This window comes from Panthera pardus, unplaced genomic scaffold (genome assembly GCF_024362965.1).
Source record: "Panthera pardus isolate Hobbes unplaced genomic scaffold, ASM2436296v1 HiC_scaffold_12, whole genome shotgun sequence".
In the NCBI taxonomy this organism is placed as follows: Eukaryota; Metazoa; Chordata; class Mammalia; order Carnivora; family Felidae; genus Panthera; species Panthera pardus.
The window spans coordinates 103,813,596-103,838,161 of record NW_026526677.1 but is presented as its reverse complement, the minus strand read 5'-3'; the positions used below and the strand labels follow the sequence as shown (position 1 = coordinate 103,838,161).

At 51.1% G+C, this 24,566-nt stretch overlaps 1 protein-coding gene across 18 annotated transcripts in view; it reads left to right on the top strand.

Moving 5' to 3' along the window:
* NCAM1 (neural cell adhesion molecule 1) overlaps positions 1–23,996 on the top strand; it is a 312,604-nt gene extending 288,608 nt beyond the window's left edge. For 4 of the 18 annotated variants that reach the window (XM_053900497.1, XM_053900495.1, XM_053900493.1 and 1 more), the window contains 6 exons: positions 3,686–3,810; positions 6,643–6,820; positions 16,604–16,811; positions 17,781–17,897; positions 18,929–19,738; positions 21,281–23,996. In XM_053900497.1, the coding sequence (XP_053756472.1) occupies positions 3,686–3,810; positions 6,643–6,820; positions 16,604–16,811; positions 17,781–17,897; positions 18,929–19,738; positions 21,281–21,401 (1,559 nt within the window). In that variant the 3' untranslated portion in view covers positions 21,402–23,996. Of the gene's footprint in view, positions 1–3,685; positions 3,811–6,639; positions 6,821–9,331; positions 11,732–16,603; positions 16,812–17,780; positions 17,898–18,928; positions 19,739–21,280 lie in introns of those variants that run through there. The other 14 variants (XM_053900501.1, XM_053900502.1, XM_019469136.2 and 11 more) reach the window with 4 other exon arrangements.
* Positions 23,997–24,566: the final 570 nt, after the last annotated feature.

The window sequence follows — 24,566 nt, the reverse complement described above, 5'->3', positions numbered from 1 at the left end:
GCTAAATTCAGAAGGTGTAATTGACCGCAGGGGTTTTCTTGGAGCAACCTGCCAATTGCTGCTGAATCGCAAACCAACATTTACAAATAATTACAATATTGGTTTTGCTGAAATTACCCATAATGATTTCAATCAGGGCAGCCATTTCAGAACAGAGTGCACATTGGGACCCTCTAAATAATTTCCTCTCCTAATGTGTTCAGCAAAGCAGTGAGCCACCCAAATGCCAAGGCCCCATTTCTTCAGGGTCAGCCCATCCCTCATCAGGTATGGCTAGAGTCTCCTTTTCGCCAACAGCTCAGGAAGCAATTCCTTTAGCCTATTCGTAATCTTGAGAAAAATGGACAGAGAGTGTGCATTTGAAGATGGAGAAGACAACTGTTTAAATATTGCTTTCTCCACCTTTATGTGACTACACGTTGTGTAGAGTTGGTCAGAATCCCTCTGATGTTAGTTGAAGGTCATCTTCCTCTAGAAACACCGTCACAGGAAGGGTTACCTTTCCATACAAGGGCCCCGCCATTTTTAAAAAGAGTTGACCATAACTAGGTTTCTTTTTTTCTTTTGACAAACCGAACTTTTTTACTTTACAAAGGTCTTGTTTACCTTTGAAACTCCAATGCCTAAGAGATTATCTGGTACCTGGGAGGTAGGTACTCTGTAAACGTTTGTTGAGTAAATCATAGTTAAAGCTCTTTAAATGAGACATGTAAATATTATATGCCATGCTCTACATTCTGTAAGAAAGAAATACACATATATCAGAATAACATGGTAGTCGCTCCAATAAAATAGCAACGATAGTGTTCCAACTTTGGTAAATGTTAGAACTGTGGTCTAACTGTGGTATAGTTTTTAGTGGTTTCTCTGTGGTTCCAATCATATTTTTTCTGAAACACATCCAAAGATAAGATTTGACTGCTTTCATCGGGGCTGTTAGTTTCTGCAGGGAATCCTTGGCAAGACATTTGTTCCCATGTCTCTGAAGACAGTTGGGGTCTCTTTGCAAAGATAGGACTTTGGGGAGGATAACTTTTAAAACTGTAAAGAAAAATGGACAACCCCGTGCCTTAGAGATGTGGAATTGCTGATCTGGGGATACATTGCCCTGAAATTGGTAGGACCATCCTTATTTTGCGTCTGTCTTTCACAGTGTTTTGAAAATAGCCAAGGTGTTCTTGATAGTTTGTCCTAACACAGTGACTGTCATTGGGTCAGAGTGCTGTCAGAGCCAGAGGGGGGCCCTAGAGAACACCTCGTTCGGGGCATGGATTCTGCAAACATGGATACTGAGGCAGTGGCCTGTCCAAGCATTCAGTTTTACAGGGATCCCCACAAACATGAAAGAGAGTACCTCTTCTAAGTAGATACAACCCCCCCACCCACTCCTAAAGCAGGGTCCAGTGTTTTGTGGTCTTGATTCAGCCTTGAAACCCACGCTGCTCAAATCTGGAAGGAAATCATAAGGAAAGTACAGCCAGAGCAGCCCCAGCAGATTAATCTCCGTTTACCTTCCAAGGAAGCTTTGGGGGAAGGACCGGGTCCTTGCCCCATGACTGTGTTGGAAGGGCCACTGATGCCACTGCCTTCCCTCCTTAAGGCAAATCGACCATCACAAGAGTCAGTGTTGCAATTCTGAATACAAAAGTCCTCGTTAATGTCCATCCCCATTCAGTCTGGGGCCGTGAGCTCTCCCGGTCAGCCTGAGTGCAGGACTTGTGAGGTTCACACCTGGAAGTCCCAGGCCAGCCAGAACCAGTCTGTCCCCTGCATTCAGAGAACAGAGCTATCCAGTTCAACTGTGCCTACTCCTGCCATCTGTGACTGTGCAGACCTGCCCGGTTCTGAAATATCCTCCACTTTGTTTGAGTTCCTTTCTAGCCCTGGATATTTACAATGATATAAGACACAACTGTTGTCTAAGGCTTAGGATGGTCCAAAAGACCATCTGAAAGATGGTTGGAGAATCTTAAAAGCAGTAAATATAAAACTTCAAAAGAATCTGAAAAGCATACCTGCCTTGACATTATCGAAACCAAATTGCTAAGAATTTTCCAAAGAATAGTTGGGACCAGCAGCTGGATAGCGACATGAAAACAGGACAAGTCTTTGCCTAAAACCTTGCCTAAAACCTTGTCCTTTTTTTCCTGGTTTTTTTTTTTAATTGCTGATGGAGGAACACCAATTACAAGCGTGACTTCCTAAATCACCCCTGACATTAAGGGGATGCACCTTCCCTGTCAGCTTCTGTGTGTCCCCATCACCTAAAGGTGCACAAGGATCACCTTGGGATCTTGTTGAAACGGAATCTGCATTTCTAAGGAGCTGCCATGTGGGCTTCGTGCTACAGGCCCAGGCTGAGCAGCAAGGGCTGGCCAGTAGCTTTCCCTGTCTGGTTCCTCCTTGTCTCAAAGTCGGGAGCCGGACACAAGGCCACTGTGAGGTTCCCAGAGTAGCTGAATGAGGAAGGGGGGCTGAACGGCTTTGCCAGCAGCCTTGCCACAAATGGCCAGAGGTATACCTTGGGGTGATGAGGTCCAAAGCCTGGCGACAAACCTTTCTGGGTTCTTTGGTCACATGTCTATGATTCTGTCTTCCAGTGAACGAGCCAGGACAACCCTCCCAGAAGGTGACTTCTTGTAGGCTCTCCCAATTTTCTGTCTGAGGACACGAAATAGACACAGAGATGTGTGTCTTTGAAGGAAGTGCAGAATTCCCGAATGCGTTAAATCTTCATTTTAACTTTTCATACCAGACATTCTCTTACCTCATTACTCCCAGTACTCACTAGTGAAACAGTTTCTCTTAAAGAAAGTCGGCGTCTTATTTACTGAAGAAGCATCCCACCTCTGGTAATTCGTCCGTACCGAGCTCACCTTCCTCCTCTGTCTTGGGTTCACGAGCTGAGTGTATACCACAGGTAGAGACATCGACTTTTTTTTCTGTTGAGAAATGCTGAAACATTTCTCTGCTCACAAACAGAAAGACTTTCATGATTGTTACTTTAAACGAGGTACCAAGGATTATCACTCAGGCAGTTGAGCCGTAAATGCAGGATGCTTACAGGAGACTTGCCCGTGGCAAATTGTGCTTTCTTTAATCACACCTGGAAACTTGTCATGTTTTTATATGAATGAGTCTAAGTGATGCAATTTAATTCATGGAAAGCTGGTCACAAGAATGCAGTGTCATTCCGTCCCCATTAGGGATGGGTCCCCTAGCCCCCTGAGATGAATCATGTATCCAGGGAAGAAACTGGCTGCTGTGAAGAATTATTTTATGGGTGTAGGTTTTCTCCTTTAAACGCTTATGCACATTTGCCTGTATTTCAGGCTGTTCCTCAGAATGCATCAGGCTCATCAAAGTTAAATCTGCAGTTGTAAGAACAGCAAAAAGGAAATGCAAGCACCAGTGAGAAACAGTTTTTAAAAAATCCTGTTTCTAAAACAGTAAAAGGACTGTGCTAATAGGGTTTCCCAGAACATTCCCAAAAGTCACTCCCAGTTTGGGGCTAAGTCTGAGGTATCTCACTGGAATCTGAAGTTTTATATTTACTGCTTTTCAACCATTTGAATTTCTGAGAAAGCAAGAAAGAGCCCAGCCCCACCCCATCACTCCATCCCATTCTGGATTGGATTTTCTTCGTGTGGGCGAATATGTCACATGAATTAACTGGCTGTTTCAGGGGAACCCAGTGCACCTAAACTCGAAGGGCAGATGGGAGAGGATGGAAACTCTATTAAGGTGAATCTGATCAAACAGGATGACGGCGGCTCCCCCATCAGGCACTACCTGGTCAAGTATCGAGCGGTGAGTAGCTCCTGTCCCCCTTTTCACCTGCTTCTGCAGCTGTCACACCCACCTTGTTGGGGCAACAGCATGCACATCCCGGGGGGGAAAGGGGGAAGTAGGGCAGGACAGAGTCCTTCTGTGTCTTGCAGGGCTCAGGGGCCCTGCTCAGGGTTTTAAATCCCAAGATTGACCTACAGCCATCAGGCCGTGTCTACACGGGGATCATTTCAAAACCTCTGAAATGAACGTGGCGACAAACTCATACCCTGATTGATTTTTCTGCTTCTTGAACATTTCTACGAAGCGATTTTGCAATTACCCGGTAGCTTCTGCATATAATATACTGGTATCTCATAATCAGGACATTTGGTAAACTGTGTATTATGGGCCAGGCACTGTGATTTTCTCCCCACGAGAACCTGATGAAGCTGTTCTTATGATCATCTGCCCTTTACAGAGGAAGTACTATATCCATTCAGTGACGGCCTGATCTCTCATGCCTGGGTGGGCAGAGTTTGAGTTCAGGTCTGTGTGCAGACCCTGGGCTGTTAGCCCCTGCCCTAGGCTGCCCTACCATCCCAAACCGTGGTATTCCCACCTGCCCCTCACAGCTACCTGAGCTGTTCTAATCCTGCTAACAGTGAGCTTGGCCCTGAACCCTTTCTTCCTGGTTTGCTCACCATCTAAGATTTCTGTCATGCCGCCTGTCATCTCCATCCCCCAAAATGAGAATCACTCTGTTTCTCTGGTTTTAGAATGATACTTGGCCACTGCCAACCAGAGTCAATTGCTGAGAGATTTAGAGGCAGAATCTGAACACTGGGAAGAGTCTCTTGCTAGGATTTCTTACCAGTAAGAGATAACGAACCAGAGAGCAGTTTTCTTTCTTCCAATAGCCCCCAAGAAAGGATTTTTCAAGGAAGTTGACTTACTCCCTCTCTTTTGATCAGCCCCCACTGAAATGATGTGTGAGCTCTTACCTGGTTGGGCCTAATGGAGAGTCATTACAGCACAGAGCCCTACCAGGCACACGCCCACCCCCCTGCCAGCTTCTGGGCAGACCTGTCATTCCACTCAGCCCTTCCCCCACTTAATTGTGAAGTCAGGCATGAGCCTGACATCAGATGAAGAGCCTCCTCTAACGTCTCTAAGGCCCAGCCTCGAGACACCCCTGTAAGAGTGACCACTGTGGCTACCTCGTTGTGGAATAGGATGCCAGGATTGAGTGGTGGCCCAGCACAGCCCGCAGGAAGTGGACAGTGCGTGTCTGGCCCTTGTTATCCTCATGTGGCCCAGACAGATGGGTTCTGGTTTCAGCTTTACCACTTACCAGCATGCCCAGTCTTCCAAAACCTCCATTTCTCCATCTGGAAAATGGGGATAAAATAGTTTCTTACATTATTGTACAGATCAGGAATAATATAAACAAAGAGCCTGAAATGTACCTAACACTTGGCAACCCCCCGTACATGGTAACAATAATTACCCTGAAGATGCCGGCTGGGTCTGGAGACACCTCCCGTATGAGGCCACCTGAGATGTCAGTTTTCCAGAAGAGCCACTGTGGCTGTGTCAGGCAGGTCTGTATTAAAAAGACAATGGGGAGTGGCCCCTGGGGGCTCAGTCAGTTGAGCGTCTGACTCTTGATTTCGGCTCAAGTCATGATCTCATGGTGCTGAGATCTAGCCCCGAGTCGGGCTCAGCACTGAGCATGGAGTCTGCTTAAGATCCTCCCTTGCCCTCACCCTCTGCCCCGCCCCACTCATCTGTTCTCTCCCCCCCCCCCCCCACACACACACACACACAAAATATAGCAGGGACGGAACACCAAGATATGACAGCCTTACCTGCCCTGTGTTCGTCTGTCTTGCACTTTAAACACTCAGTGTTTGCTAGATATCATTAACATGTTATTAATATTTTTATATAACACAATATTTGCTTTGTATTCTGGTTGCCTCTTTATTATAGAGTTTGCCAAGGAAAGGATCCTTTCAGAGAATGAGAATACAGACAGCTGAATTTGTTTTAAACAAAAACATGGGCCACATGGCGATCTATGGCCACGTGAATGTGCAGCCTGGCAAAACACTTCACAGGCTCTTGGTAGGGATCCAGTGAGAAAATTGTGGAAAACCTTTAGTACAGTGCCAGGCAGATAGCAAGTGCTCAATAAATCGTACTTTTTATTTTTTATTTTTCTTAATGTTTTGTTTATTTTTGAGAAAGAGAGACAGACAGACAGACAGAGTGCCAGCTGGGGAGGGGCAGAGACAGAGGGAGACACAGAATCGGAAGCTGGCTCCAGGCTCTGAGCTGTCAGCACAGACCCTGACGTGGGGCTCAGACCCACAAACTGTGAGATCATGACCTGAGCAGAGATCAGACACTCCACCAACCTTGCCACACGGGCGCCCCTGATCCTTTTTCTTTTTAATAAAACAAATCGATGCAGTGTTTCTGTGTCCAGAAGGGCGAGTCACACGTACCTGACTGAGCATGAGCAACATCCTGAATCAGACAAGAAGCTTCTTTATTTCATTACTCTTCCAGGGTATCTGTGCGCGTACGCGGAGCACAGCTTGGCAGATGGTCCCTGCGCCACACTGCTATCTGCCGAGGTCTGTGTGTTTGCAGACGCGCAAGGGTGACCTCCTGACCTGTGCAATCCTTAGGGTTTTTCAGGCTAGTAAAGAATGCACGCCATGTCCTATCAGTGGTTTTTCTTTTTATTAGTTTGCACCAATAGTTAGTGACTCCCTTGAGTTCTTCCAGTTAGCTGGCCTCACCAACATTTGTATCTCAACTTTCCTGGTGTCTTGTGTCCTTCCTGCCGGTTTCTCCCAGAAGCTCTCCTCGGAGTGGAAACCGGAGATCCGGCTCCCATCCGGCAGTGACCACGTCATGCTCAAGTCCCTGGACTGGAATGCTGAATATGAAGTCTACGTGGTGGCTGAGAACCAGCAGGGAAAGTCCAAGGCGGCTCATTTTGTGTTCAGGACCTCGGCCCAGCCCACGGCCATCCCAGGTATGACCGCCTCTGCTCTCTGTGAGTCTCCCGCTTTGAATTAATGCACCAAAGCTGCACCTCCTAATGCGCCTGAACAGCCCCTGACAACTTGCTTGCTTCCAGCCATCCTCATGATCGGTCGCCCATGCAAAGCTTAGTTTTGCTTTGTACCTATCTGTGCAGTGGGTTGAGATGTACTGGACCCCCAGCAAGGCTTGGCCAAGCCTCCTGGGGCAATGGTCCTGTGTCATTCAGCCTTGAAGGACTGATGCTGAGCCAGTCCACGGGACCCCTGAGATGGGAAAAGCCCCACCTCCAGCCAAGCCTTGGAGGCTGGTTGAGTAAGGATCTTGTTTTGAGACCTTATCTACCCTCTGCCATTTCCTACAAGGACCACCCAATTGTTGAAGCGCTATTTGATGCTTGCTTACTGCACAGTCATGTTCCAGATCTCTTCTCTGTGGGGACCCCAAGAGAAGGAAGAGACGGTGCCCAATTAGTTAAAAAGCCTATCTTCCAAGGGCCTCTCAACTGAAACAAAGATTAAATTGAATTACTTGAAACAGAGCAAATGAGGAAAGTAGATGCTTGGAAACCCCATCTGTGAAAGGCAGTCTGCTGGAAACCGTGATGCCAGTGGTTCTCCTAGGAGATGTAGAACTGTTTCTAGGGACCCGGGACCAACCCAAGTGTGGGAATAACGTGGGAGTTCTGCTTGCTGGCCCACCCACCTTGCTGTTGATGGTTAGTCCCCTCACTGACAAAACCCGCAGAGCAGAGAGAGATCTTCAGCCCCTCTCTGCTTTCCCAGATCAGCCAAAGGCCGGCCTCAGGCAGGAGAGGTGGGCATAGACCATACAGCTGCAGCCTGTTGAAAAAGGGCCCCATAAACCCTCTGCTGTGTTCAGGCATGGCGGGGAAGATGTTTCGGTCTCCCAGTGGCCTTGGTCTGGCCCCATCATGCCTGTCCTCTCTCCAGTGCTTGCCTGGGTGCTCTATTCAGTTATCACAACAGCACCTCCCAGCAGGAGGGAGAACAGAAAGGGTACGGCTGCCTGGGACACAGGCGTGCATGTGCGTGAGTCAGCGCAGCAACAAAGGCACCAGTGTGTGGTGGCCGACTGTTGTGTGTGCGTGAGTGTGTGTGTCCGATAGACCTGTTGGGGCCTCCAGGGAGTTGACAGGTGGGTCTTAAACCACAGATGAGACACGTCGATTGGACCTACCCTCTGCATTCTCAGGGAGGCTCCTTAGTGCAGATGGTCAGTGGTAAAGGCAAGGGATTTGGGTGTGGCTGCAAGAAACGCTCTCACGACTGCTTAATATGATGTCCACTCGGGGGTGGCCCTGCCATCCTGTGCCCTCTCTTTCTTTGTGCTCTTTGGTCAGCTTTTCATTGAAATCAACGGTCTGGAATGTATCCAGATCTTCCCAGCCTTTATGGGACACTTAGGAGCTGGGGGGTTAGGGTGGGGAGAAGCTCGAGCAACCCCTTTTCAGCAAGGCAGACTTCTGGTGGCACTTGTTGCCTGGGCTAAGTGACACAGGCAGGTTGCTCGGACGTGCTGTGTCCACGTGTTGGGTAGTGCCCACAGCATCAGCTCGTGGGGTTGCAGCAGGTGGGGACACTGTGAATCAGATACAGAAACAGGAGGAGATGTTGTCCTCCAGGGCCCTGCCCAGTGGAGATGTCAGAGGCGTTAAGGCACCCCACTAACCTGGAGAGGGTCGGAGGGACTGCTCACCTACCGCACGCGTATTAGGAGGAGGTGTCTCTGTGCTTAGTTGGACTTTCCTGGCCGTGGCGTTGGGATCTGCGTATAAAACCTCTGAACTACAAGATGTGCGCTCTTGGTGGGATTCTGTGGTCGGTGCGGTAGCAGAAGGTGAGGGGTGCAGGCGAGATCGTCTTGAAGAGCAACTGGGTGGGGGCCATGGCGCAGTGGGAAGACGAGTCCCATCTATCGCTGAAAAAGCACAGTTTGCTGCACACAGCGCATCTCTCCCGCTACGCGTAGAAAGCTCTAGAGGCCAGGAGGCTGTGGGTAAGCTCGTTGACTGCCCCTCAGAGGCCTTGCCTTAGTCGAAGGTAACACTCTCCTAATCAAACTCTTGTACTTTACTGTGGAGGCTCTGTTCTCTCACTGTAATTTCATTTGCTCGCTGACCCCTAACCCCCGAATTCACCCTGCTGTGCTGCTTCTGGCCTTGCTGAGCTTTGGAACTGGCCTTATGGGAATAATACTGTACTGAACCCTTCCCTAACCTTTGTCAGTCTAATTTACTAAGTTGAATTAACCTTTGATTCTTGCGTTTTCTGTATTTGACCTAATTTTTTTTTCTTTTTATCTATTTTTTTTTCCCTCTGTTTCTGTCTCTACCTTCTCTTTCCTTCTCCCCCCTCCTCCCCTTCCTGCGTCTGTCGTCACACATGTCACGTTGGACGTGCGTCACTGGGACATCCCCACTGCCACATTTGTTTTTAAACAACCACATTCTCTCTGGGCTCCCATTGCTTGGGACCTTCAGCGACCTTGGGAGGCTGCTGTGCGTCCTACACCTTTGTCTCATTGCTTCTCTCTGCAGTGACTCTTCTTTTGCTCTGTTAGGAATTTGAACACAAACACACACAAATTAAATTTGCTTAAATGCCCAGTTCCCATGAGAATGATCAGTTGCCCCCTTTGGAAGAACCTGTCAGGACCGCCACGGCCACGCCACCAAGTGCTCTGTGTGGAAGAGGAAGGTTTGGTGATTGGAAAAAGCTGGACCTCCAGACATTTTACCATTCGCGGATACTTCCATGCTGCTTCACGAGGAGTTTGCCCCCTTTTTTAATGGCAGTACAAAAATATGTGGGAGCACTTTTCTTTAAATGCGGTTTTTAGAAGAGCATCATGCTAGTTTTACAGAGAAGTTTCTGCACATCTCTGCTACTTGTTGCATTTTTTTTCTTACCTGAACATGATGTGGCAGAGAAAAGTGTCTAAGTACCTCCTAAAGCTTGCATCAGAGTGTCCACATCACCATGTTTTCCCTACCCCATTCCAACCCCGTGCTCCCCCTCTGCCCTTCAAGAGTAATGGGCACTGCTTGCCTTGACGTGCCCGTGGTCAGGGGGCCAAACCGCTCTGATGCATCCGGGCATTTTGCTGACATGATGGGCCAAGTAAGTCACCCTGTTGCCCATACAGTGGAAGAAAATGGATTCGTTAGGCATTTTCCGGGGCTGAACAGATGTTCTGGGGGGCACGGTGGTCCTGGTATTACAACCAGCCCCTTATGCTGGCTCTGCGAACAGGACCAGCCTGTGATATGCCCAATACCAGTCAGCTTTGAAAGATGCACGTCTCCCAGTTGGAGTGATAATGGGACTGCCCAGCAGATTAGCACAGAGCCTGTCTTGGGGGTTGTGGTCCCACAGTGACCCACCGTGTCGCATAAACATCAGCCCCCAGGTTAGAAGTATCCACTGCAAGCCCAGCATGGGTCACGCACTCCGCGACCCCGCACATACTCACCAGAGCAGATGGGTGGGGAACAGGCCCCTCCCAGAGTGTCCACACTGCGAATCACTCAGCCTGTCGTACTTCCTGAATGCCCTGACCCCCGCCCATATTGGTCAGTGACTCTAGTGACATTTAGAAAATTCTGGTGAAAGCCAGCTAGTCCTCTCTGCTCTTGAGGGGGTGTCCTCTCCACGTGCCCAGGAGAGAAAGAGCAGTGTGTTTGCTAAAGTCTCACATGGAGACCCAGGCGGGTCCTGCTCAGTACCATCCTGTACACGCTTGGGGATGGACCCTCTGCTAAAGAAAACCTCCGTCCATTGTGGTCACGTATCATCCTATACATCTCATCTCTAAACATCCCACAGAAGTTTGATTTTTGTTCTTTTTGGTTTATTTTTTAGTTCCATTTGGTTTTTTCTAATGTTTGAAGACTAGTCTTTCCCTTTGGGAATCCAAGGGACCCCGTGGTCTGCAGGGCATGGCTGGTGGTGTTGGTCGGCACAGGCCCGCGTCCCCAGCGCTCACAATTTAGAGGCTCACGCACACACACTCTTCCAGCAGCTCAGGCAGGTAGTGCCTCTTGCCCCGGCCCTGTGCACCCCCAGCCCCATCTAGAACCTCTCTGCCTGGGGTCCCTGACCTGCATTCACACCAGCACAAGAGAAGCAGGCATGGTTCTGAGGCTCAAGGCAGAGCATTGAGGAGAGGCACCCGGGGCCTCTGGGCCTGGTGTAAAAACCCCAGGTCAGTTAGAGCTGCAGGGAGGACGAAGGAAGGAGAGATCCATCGTCACCCAAGTGGCCCGTCACTGTCCTCCTGGCCTCTGGCATGCTCTTGATATCATCTTAGGCAGAAGTCACATGTTCCCCTAGGGGGGGCCCCCGGCCTGGCCCCAGTCCCGCCCCTAGGGAAGGGACAGTGTCAGTGTTTCTGAAGGGACTCCTCAGAGATCTAGTCCCAAGCATAGGGAGGCCTGACAGAGCCCTGTCCCCTCAGCACAACCCCGGGCGAGGCGTGCCTCAGCCAAAGGCACTTTGAGGCCACTGCAGACCCATGGCTTATAATGGGATGCCTTTCAAGAGACAGTGTTAGGGCACATCCACTCGCACTGGACACCGTCCTCAGTGATGGCTGTGGCCCCCAGCCCCACCGGGAATCCCCAAGACAGCGGCCCTTCGAGCCCCCACAGGAGTAAGCACTTGCCGCCTCGCCGGGCTCTCCCAGCCGCTGCGCCCTGCTCAGTGCTGCCCGTGCCCCCCATGCCGCGGGGTTTCTCTGCTCCTTTCTGGAATATTTATATGGCAGGTTTGGATCATGTATGTTACTAATAAGAATGCTAACACTGTTGTGTAGATAATCAGCGAGGCCTTTATGAAGTTTACACCTTTGCATTATTAAAGGAAATAACAGTCCACGTGAACTTACCGGCGTGCTTTGATTTTATTTAATAGCTGTGTGTCCTACCAAGTGTCCCAAGTCCTTTCCCTCCTCCACCTCACATGTACCTGAATAACTCTGATTACCCCAAATTGTACCCCAAACTTGCAGCCTGCTGCATGGAGTTTTAGCAGAGGAGAGGCTTTCCTTTCCCAATGAGGGGCTATGCATTTGGCTCAGCTATCCTGAGAGCTCTTGTGGGTCATCGCCTCCTTGAACTTTCCCAGTCCCCAGCGGACAGGGGGATGAGGGGAAAGTGCCTTTGCAGAACCAGGAGCTGGTCACTTTGGGGTCAGGAATGCATTGTGGGCCATCAGACATACAGTCTCTGTAGCCAGGGCTCCTGATGTCACTGTCCCCATTAAAACCCCATAGCAGAGGCTGCACAGAGTGATCTTGTGATCAACAGAATGCGAGAGAAGGTTCTCATTGGCAAATCCTATTCTGTTTGTAGTCACACTTAGTAGGACTCTTTCCAAAGTTAAGACCAGCTGTCTGTTTCACAGCAGATACTGGGAGGGAGGAAGCAGACGTGTGAGGGGTTTGCAAGTGAACCTGAACTCCCGCTCAGTGGGAAGGGCACCTGGCTGCACTGAGGTCCCGCGACATAATGACTCAGACCCATCTGGCGTCTGTAAAATGTGAGACCCATCTTCCCATTTTGAGGCATTTAAGAGAGATGTATGTAGGTCCCTGTCATGGGGCAGCCAGTTCCCCGGTCAGTGCCAGCCTCTCCCATGCCAGGAACCACAGAAGATGGACAGCCTCACTTTCGCAGCATCACCATTCGGGGGGCTGTGACCCTGGAGGTTATGGAGGAACTGCTCCCAAGAAAGTCTGTGCGTGCAGATGTGGGGTGAGTCAGTCACAGGAGGCCAGCATAAGGTCATGCAAAGACAGATCCCTGGAAGGTTTTAATTTTTCCTTTTTTATACAATGTTACGTAAGGTGTAGGAGATAACCTATGTCCTCCTCGCTCTCCTGAGCTACACAGTTCTGTAACATCCCCCTAGAGGTAATGAATGCTGACTTTCATACCCTCTCATCTATTTCCCGGTGTTTCCCTTACGTACAGCTTCTTTTTGTAAAAGTTGCACACACCCTTTCTCTAGCTTAAGGAGCCTCTTACTTCCTCTGGAAGTCTGTACTCTCAGTGGTGAACTGGCTGGTCCTTTTTCCTTCAGGGACAGTCTCTGCTCCCTCTCTCCATACATTCAGTACGTCAGTTACGTCAGTATGACCACCTCAGTGGTCAGGGCCACGAGGCGAGACTCCACAGCTCATCCGTGGGCCAGGAGTCATAGAAGCCACTATTATTCACTGTGACCCAGGCACAAGATGGCCTGGAGACAGCGCTCCTCAAACTCTGCTATATATAAGGATCACCAGGGCCGCTCGGCCACATCCAGATTCCTGAGCATCACCCACAGAGATCCTGATTCACTAGAACTGGGGAGCCCCAGAGTCTAAAGCACCCTAGAAATTCTGCTGCAGGTGACAAACATTATGCTAAAAGGTGTGTTTATTTTTCACATAAAAATAAAATCCCGAGGACCAGTGAATAAAAATGGGACCCACTGAGTGTTCTAGTCTTCCAAGGGAAAAGTCGTCAGTGCAGAGGACCTGTACCGCGTGCAGGGTGCTAGACCGCGACATGGGACGGCAGGCTCCCATGGTTGAAGAGGGTGTGGAGACACCTTCTGTCCCAGGCCCTGCCGAACACAGGAGCCTCTTCCAGAGCACTAGGCATCCCTGCCAAGGGTGTCCAGGCACAGGGTGCTTGCCTGCCGAGGCAGCTCACACTGTTAGCTCTCTCTCGAGGGAAGCTGAACTACCCCCGACCCCTACAGTTTCCATCCAGCAGTGATACCAAGTAAGACCGCTTCCATTTCACGACACATCTGTAAACATCTGGAGAAGGTGTTCTCATCTCCAGACTAAACACCCACTCGTCTTTTTGACAAATATTCTTTGAACATTTCCTATGAGTCGGGTTGTGCTAGATGCTGGGGAGAACTAAGAGTACCCTATAGAACATTCTGGAGAAGACAGCCAGATAAAAAGCATGCAAGTGAACAGAAAGTGGCAGATAGAAGTAAGAAGAGAACAGATACTCTACTACTCTATCTACTCTGTGGTAGATACTGGGCAGAGTGAGAGATCAGGGGACGGAGGGAGAGGGCTCTCCAGCAAGGTGACATTTGAGCTGAGGCCTGTAGGACAGCAAAGAGCCAGCCAGGAGGTTACGGGGCTGGAGGGTTCCCAGAAAGGAGTCAGCAAGGACCTAAGGCAGGAATGGGCTGGGTGTATTCAGCAGGTAGGATGAAGGCCCTGGCCTGGAGCACAGGGATGGGTTGGGGGGAGGGGGTGCGGGGAGCAGTGCCATGAGTTACAGCAGAGGTGTGGGAGAGTGCACGACATGTGTAAGGCCTTTAGGCCAGGAGAAGGGAAGACCGCTGCCCTTCTTTCTGTCTCACGTCACCGGGGTCTTTGTATCCTCTGGCCCTTCCCCTGAGTGTGCCTGCAGAACCCAGGCAGCCCTCCAGCCAGGTCTAACGAGCCCAGAACACAAGGTGGACAGTGGCTGCCTCTCACATGCACAGAGCCCCCTTTCCGTGGACCATTTGTCCTCTTCAGAGATATGACTGGTCCCCTAAAACCACGCTTATGTGTAAACCTCGGAATGTCGAGTTTATGCCACTGAGTCCAAAAATACAAACATTCTCCCCTCCCCCACATGCTTTAGGCTCCTTCCTCGGGAAGTAGGCACTCAACACCTATTGGGCACCGACGTCAGGAGGCGGCAGTGGCTGGAAGCCACTGTCAGGGATAGAAAGCCCAAGGCTGGTAATTCCTCCCTGTTCGGGGAACCAGCTTTGGGATTCTGAACATCAGGAAGGCTTGTGTGCCTCTCTGCTTCTTTGGGTGGAACGTATGAGGAGCCGGAAGAGAAGAACGAATGCTCTCTTCTGCTTTTGTGAGCTGCTAGGGAAAAGACCTGCTCTAGCAGATCACGGGGGCCAGCCATCAGTTCCCTGCTGCCGAACCAGAGACAGCGTGGCTGGAGCTGGGTCCTCTGAGCATAGAGGCCTTTGCCAGTATTAGGACCTTCCTGGGGGATAGGCTAAGGTTTTCAGTGCAGGTTGGATGGGACCAGCCAGCAAGCCTGAGGAGGAAACACTGGGAAGCAAGACCAAGGTCCCAGAGAAGCCAAAAATACTCAAGAATTTGAGAGTCTTCTCCAACTATAAGGCCCAAATGCACCCTGGGTGCGAGAAATGAAGCTATGAGCAGTCGTCTGTGGCCTGCTGGCCTGGTGGTCTGTACCCTGAATTAAACTTTGAAACAGAGGCCAGTGGGGTGGGACCACCGCCGAAGAGGCTCCGTGATACCTGACCAGGGACCCCTGGGCAGACAGAAGAGTGCCCCCAGGAACACAGACTGCATGGAAGAAAAAGATTGGGGCCTGTCTGTAGCACATGTCACCTTGGACTACACGTTCCTCCATTATCTGGTGTGCTGTGTGGCTAACAGGCCACTGGGCCTGGCCTGGGGCTCAGCAAAGGCACAGCGAGACCCAGACCGTGTTGGCCACAGTTCCCGCCTCTAGTCGGCAGACCTGGGGGATCCCAGTGGGTCCTGGCAGCACAGGAAGCTTCAGACAAGGTCTGGTGGTGGGGTGGAGCAGCCAGTTCTTGAACTCTATCCTTCCAGAAGAAGAAAAACGAAGCAGACATGCTCGTGTTTCAGTGTGATGTCATTGTCTCCACATTGGCTTATGGGCAGAGCTCGCTGCCCACAGCATGACCTCTTATCTCCCAGACACTGGGGTGGGGTGGGGGGGAACCAAACAGGGGGCCACCTCAGGCAGCTAACATTGACACAAGGGGGCCTGGGGAGCTGGGGTCCTTCTGTGATACCATCAACACCCCTGGGGCCCTGGGGAGTGCGACACAAGTTGAGTCATTCAAAGTGAGCCCAGCCAGAACGGGCATGCTGTGGGCTGCTCAAGTGGGAGAACGTGTCTGTCTGTAGTGGGCACAGAGGACCTTTGCCCTGAGTGTGAGTGTGCCTGTCCGTGTGGGTGTGCATCTCTGGGTGAGTCTGCTGGTTTTCCTGAAGTCTGATCCAAGTGTGCCTGAGCTCCCAGATGGTGAGTATTCCCAAACCTTTCACCCTGGGCAGACCTCCATGTCTCCAGAGTAAATGGTCTTCGTCTGTCTCCCTGGGTGCAGTGAAGAAGGATAAGCCATGAAGCCAATGTACACTGTCCAAGGTCAGGATCATCTAGAGCCGTCCTTAAAGAGGAGGAGAGGAGGTGGGGTCGTGTACTGGGCATACTGTTGTGCCTCGTGCCAGCACAAGCCCAAAGGAAGCCTTGGGAACCCTGTGCCACCCCACTTGGGACCCTGTCCCTGAGTACTCCCAAGAGCCATGGTCTAGCCTGAACCCGGTGACCACCACCTGCCTGCCTGCTTCCCTGAGCTCAAGAGGAGATCAGCTAAGTATGGGGCTGGGGGAGGCTCGGAGACTGAGCGCAGGGGTGGAAATACAGCTCCTGGTGCCCACTCCTCCCGACTTGTGGGAGCCTCATGCCCCTACCCCCTGGTCTGTGAGGTAAGGCTGCCATCCCGCCCTCTTGAAGATACAGAGAGACTCTGTTGTCTCCACACCGGGGTGTAGAAAGGCCCCACGGAAGGTGCCACTCTTGACACAAATGCCACGACTTTGTCCTATAGGTGCTACCCCACCCCCAGGGGCTGTTGCTCTGCAGGGTCCAGCAGTCTGCACGTCAGTGTATTAACCACCAGCCATCTCTCTCTCTCTCTCTCTCCCTCCCTCCCTCCCACTCAAGCCAACGGCAGCCCTACATCAGGCCTGAGCACTGGGGCCATTGTGGGCATCCTCATCGTCATCTTTGTCCTGCTACTGGTGGTGGTGGACATCACCTGCTACTTCCTGAACAAGTGCGGGCTGCTCATGTGCATTGCCGTCAACCTGTGCGGAAAGGCTGGGCCTGGAGCCAAGGGCAAGGACATGGAGGAGGGCAAAGCCGCCTTCTCGTGAGTGCAGACCTAACTGCCACTGCTAGGGTCTAGGCTCTGCCCTGGGCCGGGGGGCTTAGCATCAGAACCATCTCAGTTTCCCCATTTGGAAACCCCAAAGGTGGAAAAAAAAGCACGGGAGAAACGTTTCCTAAAACACAGTCTTTGGGGAATCCTGTTTGAAAAGCTAACACTTGGGCCCAACCCCACATCTAACATATTAGAATTTCAGAGAAGGTTGAAAATCCCTGCATAGGCCAAACTGAGGGGAATTTTCAGAGCTAAATAAACTTGGAGGGGACCTGCCGTAGCATTTGAGACACACACTTGCCTTGCTGCCATTCGTTCATGTCTTCATTCATTCATTCATATATCACTCAACAGATATTTACTGAGCAGCTAAAACAGGGCCAGGCTCTGTTCCCAGACACTAGGTTACACCTGCGAACAGAACAGGTAAAACTTCCTGTCCCTTTGGAGCTGACCATCCAGATGCTGTCCCCTCCAGCATCTCTGGAAAAACGGGTCCTGAGCCAATGAGCAAGAGGCTCCACAGACTCACCGGGTGGACCTGAGCTGGAGTGAGGTGAGAAGAGGCAGAGCAGGGAGTAAGCTGTGAGTGTCACCACAGGGCAGGCACTGTATGGAAATACAGATTATCTGAGCACTTCTCTGTGCCAGGCACTGTGCTAAGCACTTGACATCCGTTGTCTCAGTTAATGTTTCCAACAGCCAGGCAAGGTCGAGACTGTTGCCTGCCCCATTTTACAGATGAGGGGACGGAAGCCAAAGCGAGCGAATCCAATGTTCACGGTCACACAGCTAGCACGAGTGGGAGCTGAGGCTCGGGCCCTTGGGCTTGAGATGCCCACGCCCCCACATCAACTTTGGCCCAAACCCAGGAGCCCTGAGCTGTAGCCAGCTTCCCCGGGAGCCCCCTTCCTGCCCCAGCAGGCCAGGATCGAACCAGCAAAACTCTCTCCACAGGAAAGATGAGTCCAAGGAACCCATCGTGGAAGTGCGGACCGAGGAGGAGCGGACCCCAAACCACGATGGAGGGAAACACACGGAGCCCAACGAGACCACCCCGCTGACGGAGCCCGAGTACGTGGGTGGGGAGGGGCGGCACTTCGGCCGCAGAGCCCCACACTCACCTCATCGCCTCACCCATGCCTCGCCTCCCATGCCTCCCACCCACCACTCCCAGCCCAACAATGCAGCCCAGATTCTGGAGCCCTTGGCCAGAAATGCCTGAGCCCACTCTCTCCCTAGAGAGAAGGCATTCCTGGTTCTGTGAAGAGCCTGCAGATGCTCTGAGAGGGTTCCAGGGGTGAGCGGGATCTCTAGACCCTATGCCCGAGTCACACGCACATTCCGGAAGTGGCCGAAGGGGACACAACCGCACTGAGAGAGGCTCTGAGCTTTGAAAGGCTCAGCAGATTCTGTGTAGGATTTTCAAGAGCTCTAGGGTTTTCTGCGTTCTTCCTGGAAGGATGAGAGGAGGTGGGGGCGCGTAGAGCTCCCTGACCCTTCTGTTCTCAGAAGCCTGGGGGACCCTCAGTCAGAAACCGCGTCTGGCCGAGGCGGTCATGAAGGCTGGCTGTCGTGAGTGCTGGGGCTTTGAAGGGAGTGGAGTTTAGCGAGGATTTAATTTAAATCTCTGGCTGGACAACCCGCGACTGCTAGGGGCCTTGGGAGCACTCTTTGTCTGCCATATTCCCGACCTTCCCCATCAGTTCCCGTGGAGCCCCTAGGACAGCAGGGCCCATTCCTCGGGGTCCTTGACGCCAGCAGTGGCGGACGGCGAACTGAGGCTCGCCTCTCCTGGAGTTGGGGTGCAGGCAGGGGTCAGACAGGGCTGCAGGGAGAGGCAGCGCAGCGTAGAGAGCTGGAGGGGCGTCAGCAGGGAGGAAGGGCCAGCAGGTCTGTGTCTCCTGTCTCCTCTTCTGCCCGCCTGGGCGTGTGCTTCCTCTTGCTGTCCTCGTTTCTCTGTGGGCCTGTGTCCGTGCCTGTGCGTCACTGCATGCCCTGCCCACGACCCCCTCCTTGGCTGCGTCCCCCCTTCCCCACGCCCGCTTCTCTGTCTCGTCCCAGCTTCATTGTCTATTCTCTTCTACTTCCTGTCCTCCCCACAGGCTGCCGGCCGACACCACAGCCACTGTCGAGGACATGCTGCCTTCTGTCACCACCGTCACCGCTAACTCTGACACTATCACCGAAACCTTTGCCACTGCTCAGAACAGCCCCACCAGTGAGACCACCACCCTGACCTCCAGTATTGCCCCCCCGGCCACGGCCACGCCTGACTCAAACTCTGTGCCCACTGGCCAGGCCACCCCTTCCAAGGGGCCCGGCGCCACTGCCTCCTCCCCTCCCCCAGCTTCGGCCCCCAAGGTTGCCCCCCTCGTTGACCTGAGCGACACCCCGGCCTCAGCCCCTGCTGCCGGCAGTTTGTCTTCTAGTGTCCTGGCTCACCAGGGGGCTGTGCTCAGCCCCAGCGCCCCTGCCAGCGCGGGGGAGGCCTCCAAGGCCCCTCCCGCGAGCAAGCCGAGCCCCACCGCGGCCGGGGCAACCAGTCCCCTAGCGGCAGCAGCGGCCGCCCCTGCCACGGCAGCCCCGCAGGCCAAGCAGGAGGCTCCCAGCACCAAAGGCCCGGACCCCGAGCCCACCCAGCCCGGCGCCGTGAAGAGCCCGACCGAGGCAGCAGCCACGGGCCTCACTAGCCCGAAGAGCGAGGCTGCCTCCGTCAGCGCCACAAACCCTGCCCAGGGCGAGGACTTTAAAATGGACGAAGGGAACTTCAAGACCCCAGATATTGACCTTGCAAAGGATGTTTTTGCAGCCCTGGGCTCTCCTGCTCCCACCGCTGGGGCCAGTGGACAAGCCCCTGAGCTTGCCCCTTCCACTGCAGACAGCTCTGTTTCGCCTGCACCAGCAAAGACCGAGTACGGCCTCTCTTTGTCTGCTGTCGTCGGGTTATGTCCCGTGGTGGTGTGCGTCTGTCTGTGCTGTGCTGTGTCCTCTTTGTTAGATGTGTCTTCAGCCTGTTCCAGGGCTTCTCTGAGGCGACTGTCAACCAGGGGGCTGGGATGAGGAGGGGACAGAAGGGGGGCAGGCAGCCGCCTGCTCACTAATTAGGCCATGTTAATTACGTCTTCTCCTTATCATCCTAGCAGCCACTTCTGTTTTCCCTGGGGGGGGGGGGGGCAGGGGGGAGCCTCACAGTCGGGCCCCTGATGAGCGTAGCTTGGGAAGCAAGCTAAGGAGGCCAAGGTGCCCTTATTGGCCACCCTGGGGCCCACAGACAGTGTGTTATCCAGGGTCCAGGCTGAGTCCCCACCAGAACAGCACTGTTACGCAGGAAGAAAAGAGGCAGACCCCAAGGCCCATGCGGGGAGAGGATGTGGTCCAGAGGGCCCTGTCCCACTCCGGCCCCAGATACCCCACCCCCTCACCTCCTACCCCCACCACCTACTCTTGCTTCTTCTGACCTGGAATGTCTGGGAACAGTGAGAGCTCACAAGCACCGAATGACTGTTGGGTCTCCAAGTTCAAGGGCAAGTCCTTAAACTTAGCAGCTTTCTTAAATATGATGCCAAAATGCAGTTGGAACTGGGGTCTAAGCCTGCTTGCCCCAGTGCATCCTTAGATCAGACTTTCACTCCTGAGACTGAATAAGGCAGAGCGAGACCTAGGTTTTTACAGAGGCTCCTGTGGCTGCCCCCACATGAGCAGTATGCTGCCACCAAGAGCTGAAATAGGACTGCACCCAGGAGCCCTGAACCCCAGGAAGTAGGACTCCTCTATCCCGCCCACTCAGCACCCGCTAACCCCCCTACTCCCCTTGTCCCCATGTGTAGCGTGACATCCCAGTCTAGCCTTTCATGCCACAAAAAGCTGCCTCGGTCACAAAATTTTCTCACCCTGGCCAGGCACTGAGGGTTAGGCACTGAGGGTTAGGCACTGAGGCATCACCAGGAAACACAGAGCACAGGGTGTGGTGGGAGCAAAGACAGGCAAGAGCAAGGCAGTTTGCAGAGGGGCCCCTGGAGTCAGTACTGGGGAACCAGCCCAGCATGCCCCACTTATACCAGTCTGACTAATTATACCAATTATACCGATCAGGGTGAGGAAAAGGCCACATCTGCTGCCCCCTTCCACCACCCCAGGTAAGGACCCTGGGCCCCTGGCATTGGATTAGGGCTGGAACAGAAAAGGTCTCATTCCTCAGATTCAGTGGCTCTCAACTTTGGCTTCGTTTTAGAGTCACTTGGGTGCTTTTAAAAGTCATCATGCCCAGACCAATTAAATCAGGATTTCTGGGGGTAGAGCCCAGGCACCAGTGATTTTTAGAGCTCCCAGGTGATTCCAGCGTGCAGCCAAGGATGGAGACCATTGCTCTAAGCGGGAGCCCCTCCCGAGGGACTGGCTGAAGGGTGAGTTACTGTAGATTGTGTTCTCACTGCTGTTTTCCCAATTCTCTGCAGGAAGGGCCCCGCAGAAGCAAAGTCGGAGAGCCAGGAGACAGAAACGAAACCAGCGCCAGCCGAAGTCAAGACGGTCCCCAATGACGCCACACAGACAAAGGAGAACGAGAGCAAAGCATGATGGGTGACAAGAAATGAGCAGATCAAAGTAAAAAGTGACACCATAGTTTCACCAGAGCATTTCCAATATCACACACAGACACACACACGCACACACACACACACACACACACCTCATTCCTCTAGTGTCTTTTGCCTTTAAAAAAAAAAAAGTAAACAGATAAACAGGGGATCTCCTTTTTGTAGGTTTATAGAAAGGGTTCCTTTGCTGCGCACTCACTTGTAAGAAAATGAGACAAAAAGGTTAAACCCACAGCCAAACTAGGACACTCCGTTCCCTGAAACCATTTAAAAACCAAACAAAAGGACCCCAAATTAAGAATCTAGGAAGCTCAGAAAGAAAAAAAAAATCTAGGTTCAGGAAGACCGCACTTCGTGTTGCCCAATTGGCACAGACCAGTTTCAGAGAAGTGCTTCCAGGCACTAAGACTAACGAATGAACAAAGTCCAAGTTTATTTTTATACTTTGAGTCGAGTTTGAACTCTGTAAAACCCCATAAATAAGTTATAATTTCTGTTCACTTTGTATTTGTTCAGTATGCAAAGTGTGTCACCCTTTCTAGCTGAATTCAATCCCCACGTAGACTCTCGTTTTGTAGGAAGAAGGCCAAATTGCAGCTTCTGGGGGCAGATCTCAGTTTGCAATATTCGAATTTCTTTCTCCTTCCTTTTCTCTCTCTCTTTTTTTTTTCTTTCTGCCATCTTTGTTTTCCAGTGTTTACAAGTTGACAACTGTTTGACTTTGGTTGTGTTTAAATGTCCATGTAAAATAGCTGCCTTTTTTTTTTTTTTTTTTTTTTTTTTTTTTAAGTTACAAATACTGCCTAGAGGCGGGTAGAGTCATCACAGGCTTGTTTTCGCACAGGACAACTTTACAAACTATGATTGTTTACAGTGGCTCTCCTCCCCCACCCCCACCCCCACCCCCCCCATTCTGATTTGAAATTTTTGCCTGTGTGCAACTCAGGTGAAAATCCATCTTGTTCTGGAGTGGTTTTGCTATTTTTTTTTTTTTGGCCCTTCAATTCTTTTTGTATTTCCTTGGGGGTTAGACCACTTTCTGATTAGCCACCACCTGCCTGTATCTGTGAAAAAGAGTCTGCCCCCCCTAGGCATCTGCATCCCCTTCCTTTTGAAGGACTCCTTAGGCTTTGTTGAATGAAGCAGAGAAGATTGTATAGTTGGGGCTGGTCTTGGTGAACACACATTTTTACCCCAAACATCCCCTTTTTGTAGAAAGCCAAATAAAATATATACATACAATTTCCTTTTGAGCCCAGAATCTAGATTTGAGCGGAAGAGCATGTGTGCTTCAGGGAATTAGTGTCTTTTTTTGGAAATCTGTTGAAGTAAAGTAACATCGGCCTTCTGTTCACTTAGGCAGCATTTATAGAAACAAAAGAAAAAAAAAAAGCCAACTGCTGTCTGGAGTCATAACACAACTTTCCTGGATCGGAAACCAAGTGGGGAAAAAAAAATACAGAAACTTTAAGGGGGATGGGAGGGGGGAGAAGGGAAAAGCCAGCCCTTTGTATAGAAATTTTGCTTTTTTTTTTTTTCCTCATTCTACTTTAGAACTGCAAGCTTGTGCACTGTGGATGCGTGACTATTTTAGTGTGAAACGTGTTTTTGTCATAGTATTGAAATAAAACTTCAACATAGTTTGGTTGTGGAAGGTATAGCAGATAGTTCAGAAAAAAATATTCAGGAAACAAGAATAACTCTTAAAAGGAATTGAAGCCTTTAAACAAAGAAAATGAAGTAAGCGTGATTTTGATGATGAAGAGGGCGCGAATACGCGGAAATCGGCGCCCCGGCATGCGCTCCTGTCCCACGGTACAAAACCGCAAGAGGTTAGGGTGGCGAGACCTCTCCTGAGTCTGTTCTCCGGGCCACACTCCCCAGTGTCCTGACACTTCTGCGGTCTGATCAGTGACGATATGCGAAGATTATAATTTCAAACTGTGAAAAAATAATGGTCTTGTCATTTGCTAAATGTGGGGTTATTTTGCATTTTCTCAGCTCCTGGGGATGGAAACGGAGGACCCCATGCACCCAGCCCCGGCCCCTTTGATTGTAGGGCTTGCACAAGTCTGTGGTTCAAATGCACGGGCCCTCAGGCATGAGTAACGTGCAGACAGTTCTCTGAGCACATAGCAGAATGGGGGCTCCTGGGTGCCCAAGACGGGGAGGGCCCAGCAAGGAGCAGCAGGCTAGGAATCCCACCGCCGGGCTGTCCATGGAATCAGTGGCTCATCTTCTGATGTTCCTGGCGTTGACCACCTAGGCCAAGCCCGTGCTATACCTCACCGAGACTGTGCATTTCACGCCAAGTGGTTGTGATCAGGCACACTGACTTTGGTTCTGATGGTTAGGAAGAGAAAGAGGTATAGTCGACCCTCAAGTAACCTGGCCCGGGGGCAGCTGACACCCCTCACCCACCCAGAACCCTGGCTCCGCCGTCAGCTGGCACCCAAGACTGCCCACCTTTTGGTCTGCCTCTCTTTCATTATACATAGATTTCTCTCTGCATGCATGAGCTTTCCTTTTTCTTTAAAAAAAAAAAAAATTCTAAAAATTTTAAAAAAAGCAAAAACAGACAAACAAACAAACAAAAAAAAACCCAGAGCAATGCTTTCTCTAAAATCAAAGAGGGAGTCACTTTATTTTCAAGATGTTCTATCTTTTATGTTAAGAGATAAAAGCTTATAGTTTTCCTTTTTTAATTTTTTGAAGGCGGGATCAACTCTACCAGTTTCCAATGTCTATGTGTCTATATGTGTATGTGCCATACATATGTATTCACATAAATAGCGGCATGGCCAAGTTCTTCTGGAGGGGTTTCCACGTGCCACGCACAGGGTCTCTGAATCCTGGAGGGCCGTAGTGTACATAGTGCAGCTTCTGAAGTGGGACTGTATTTTCACACTTTTCTATGGAGCCCTTCCAAGTCCCAGGTTTTCACTCGAGGCTGTCTGTCTGGATGGTGGTTTTCAGACCTCCATTAACATCCCTACCCAGCATTCCCTACTTCGGGGGCCTTCTCTCTTGTTATAAACTTTTTACCAAGTGAAAACATCAATACCACCTTTGTTTCCATTCTCACTGGTGTAAATACTGAGTACTAACTGAGAATTTTGACTTTGCATTCTGTCAGAATACTTGT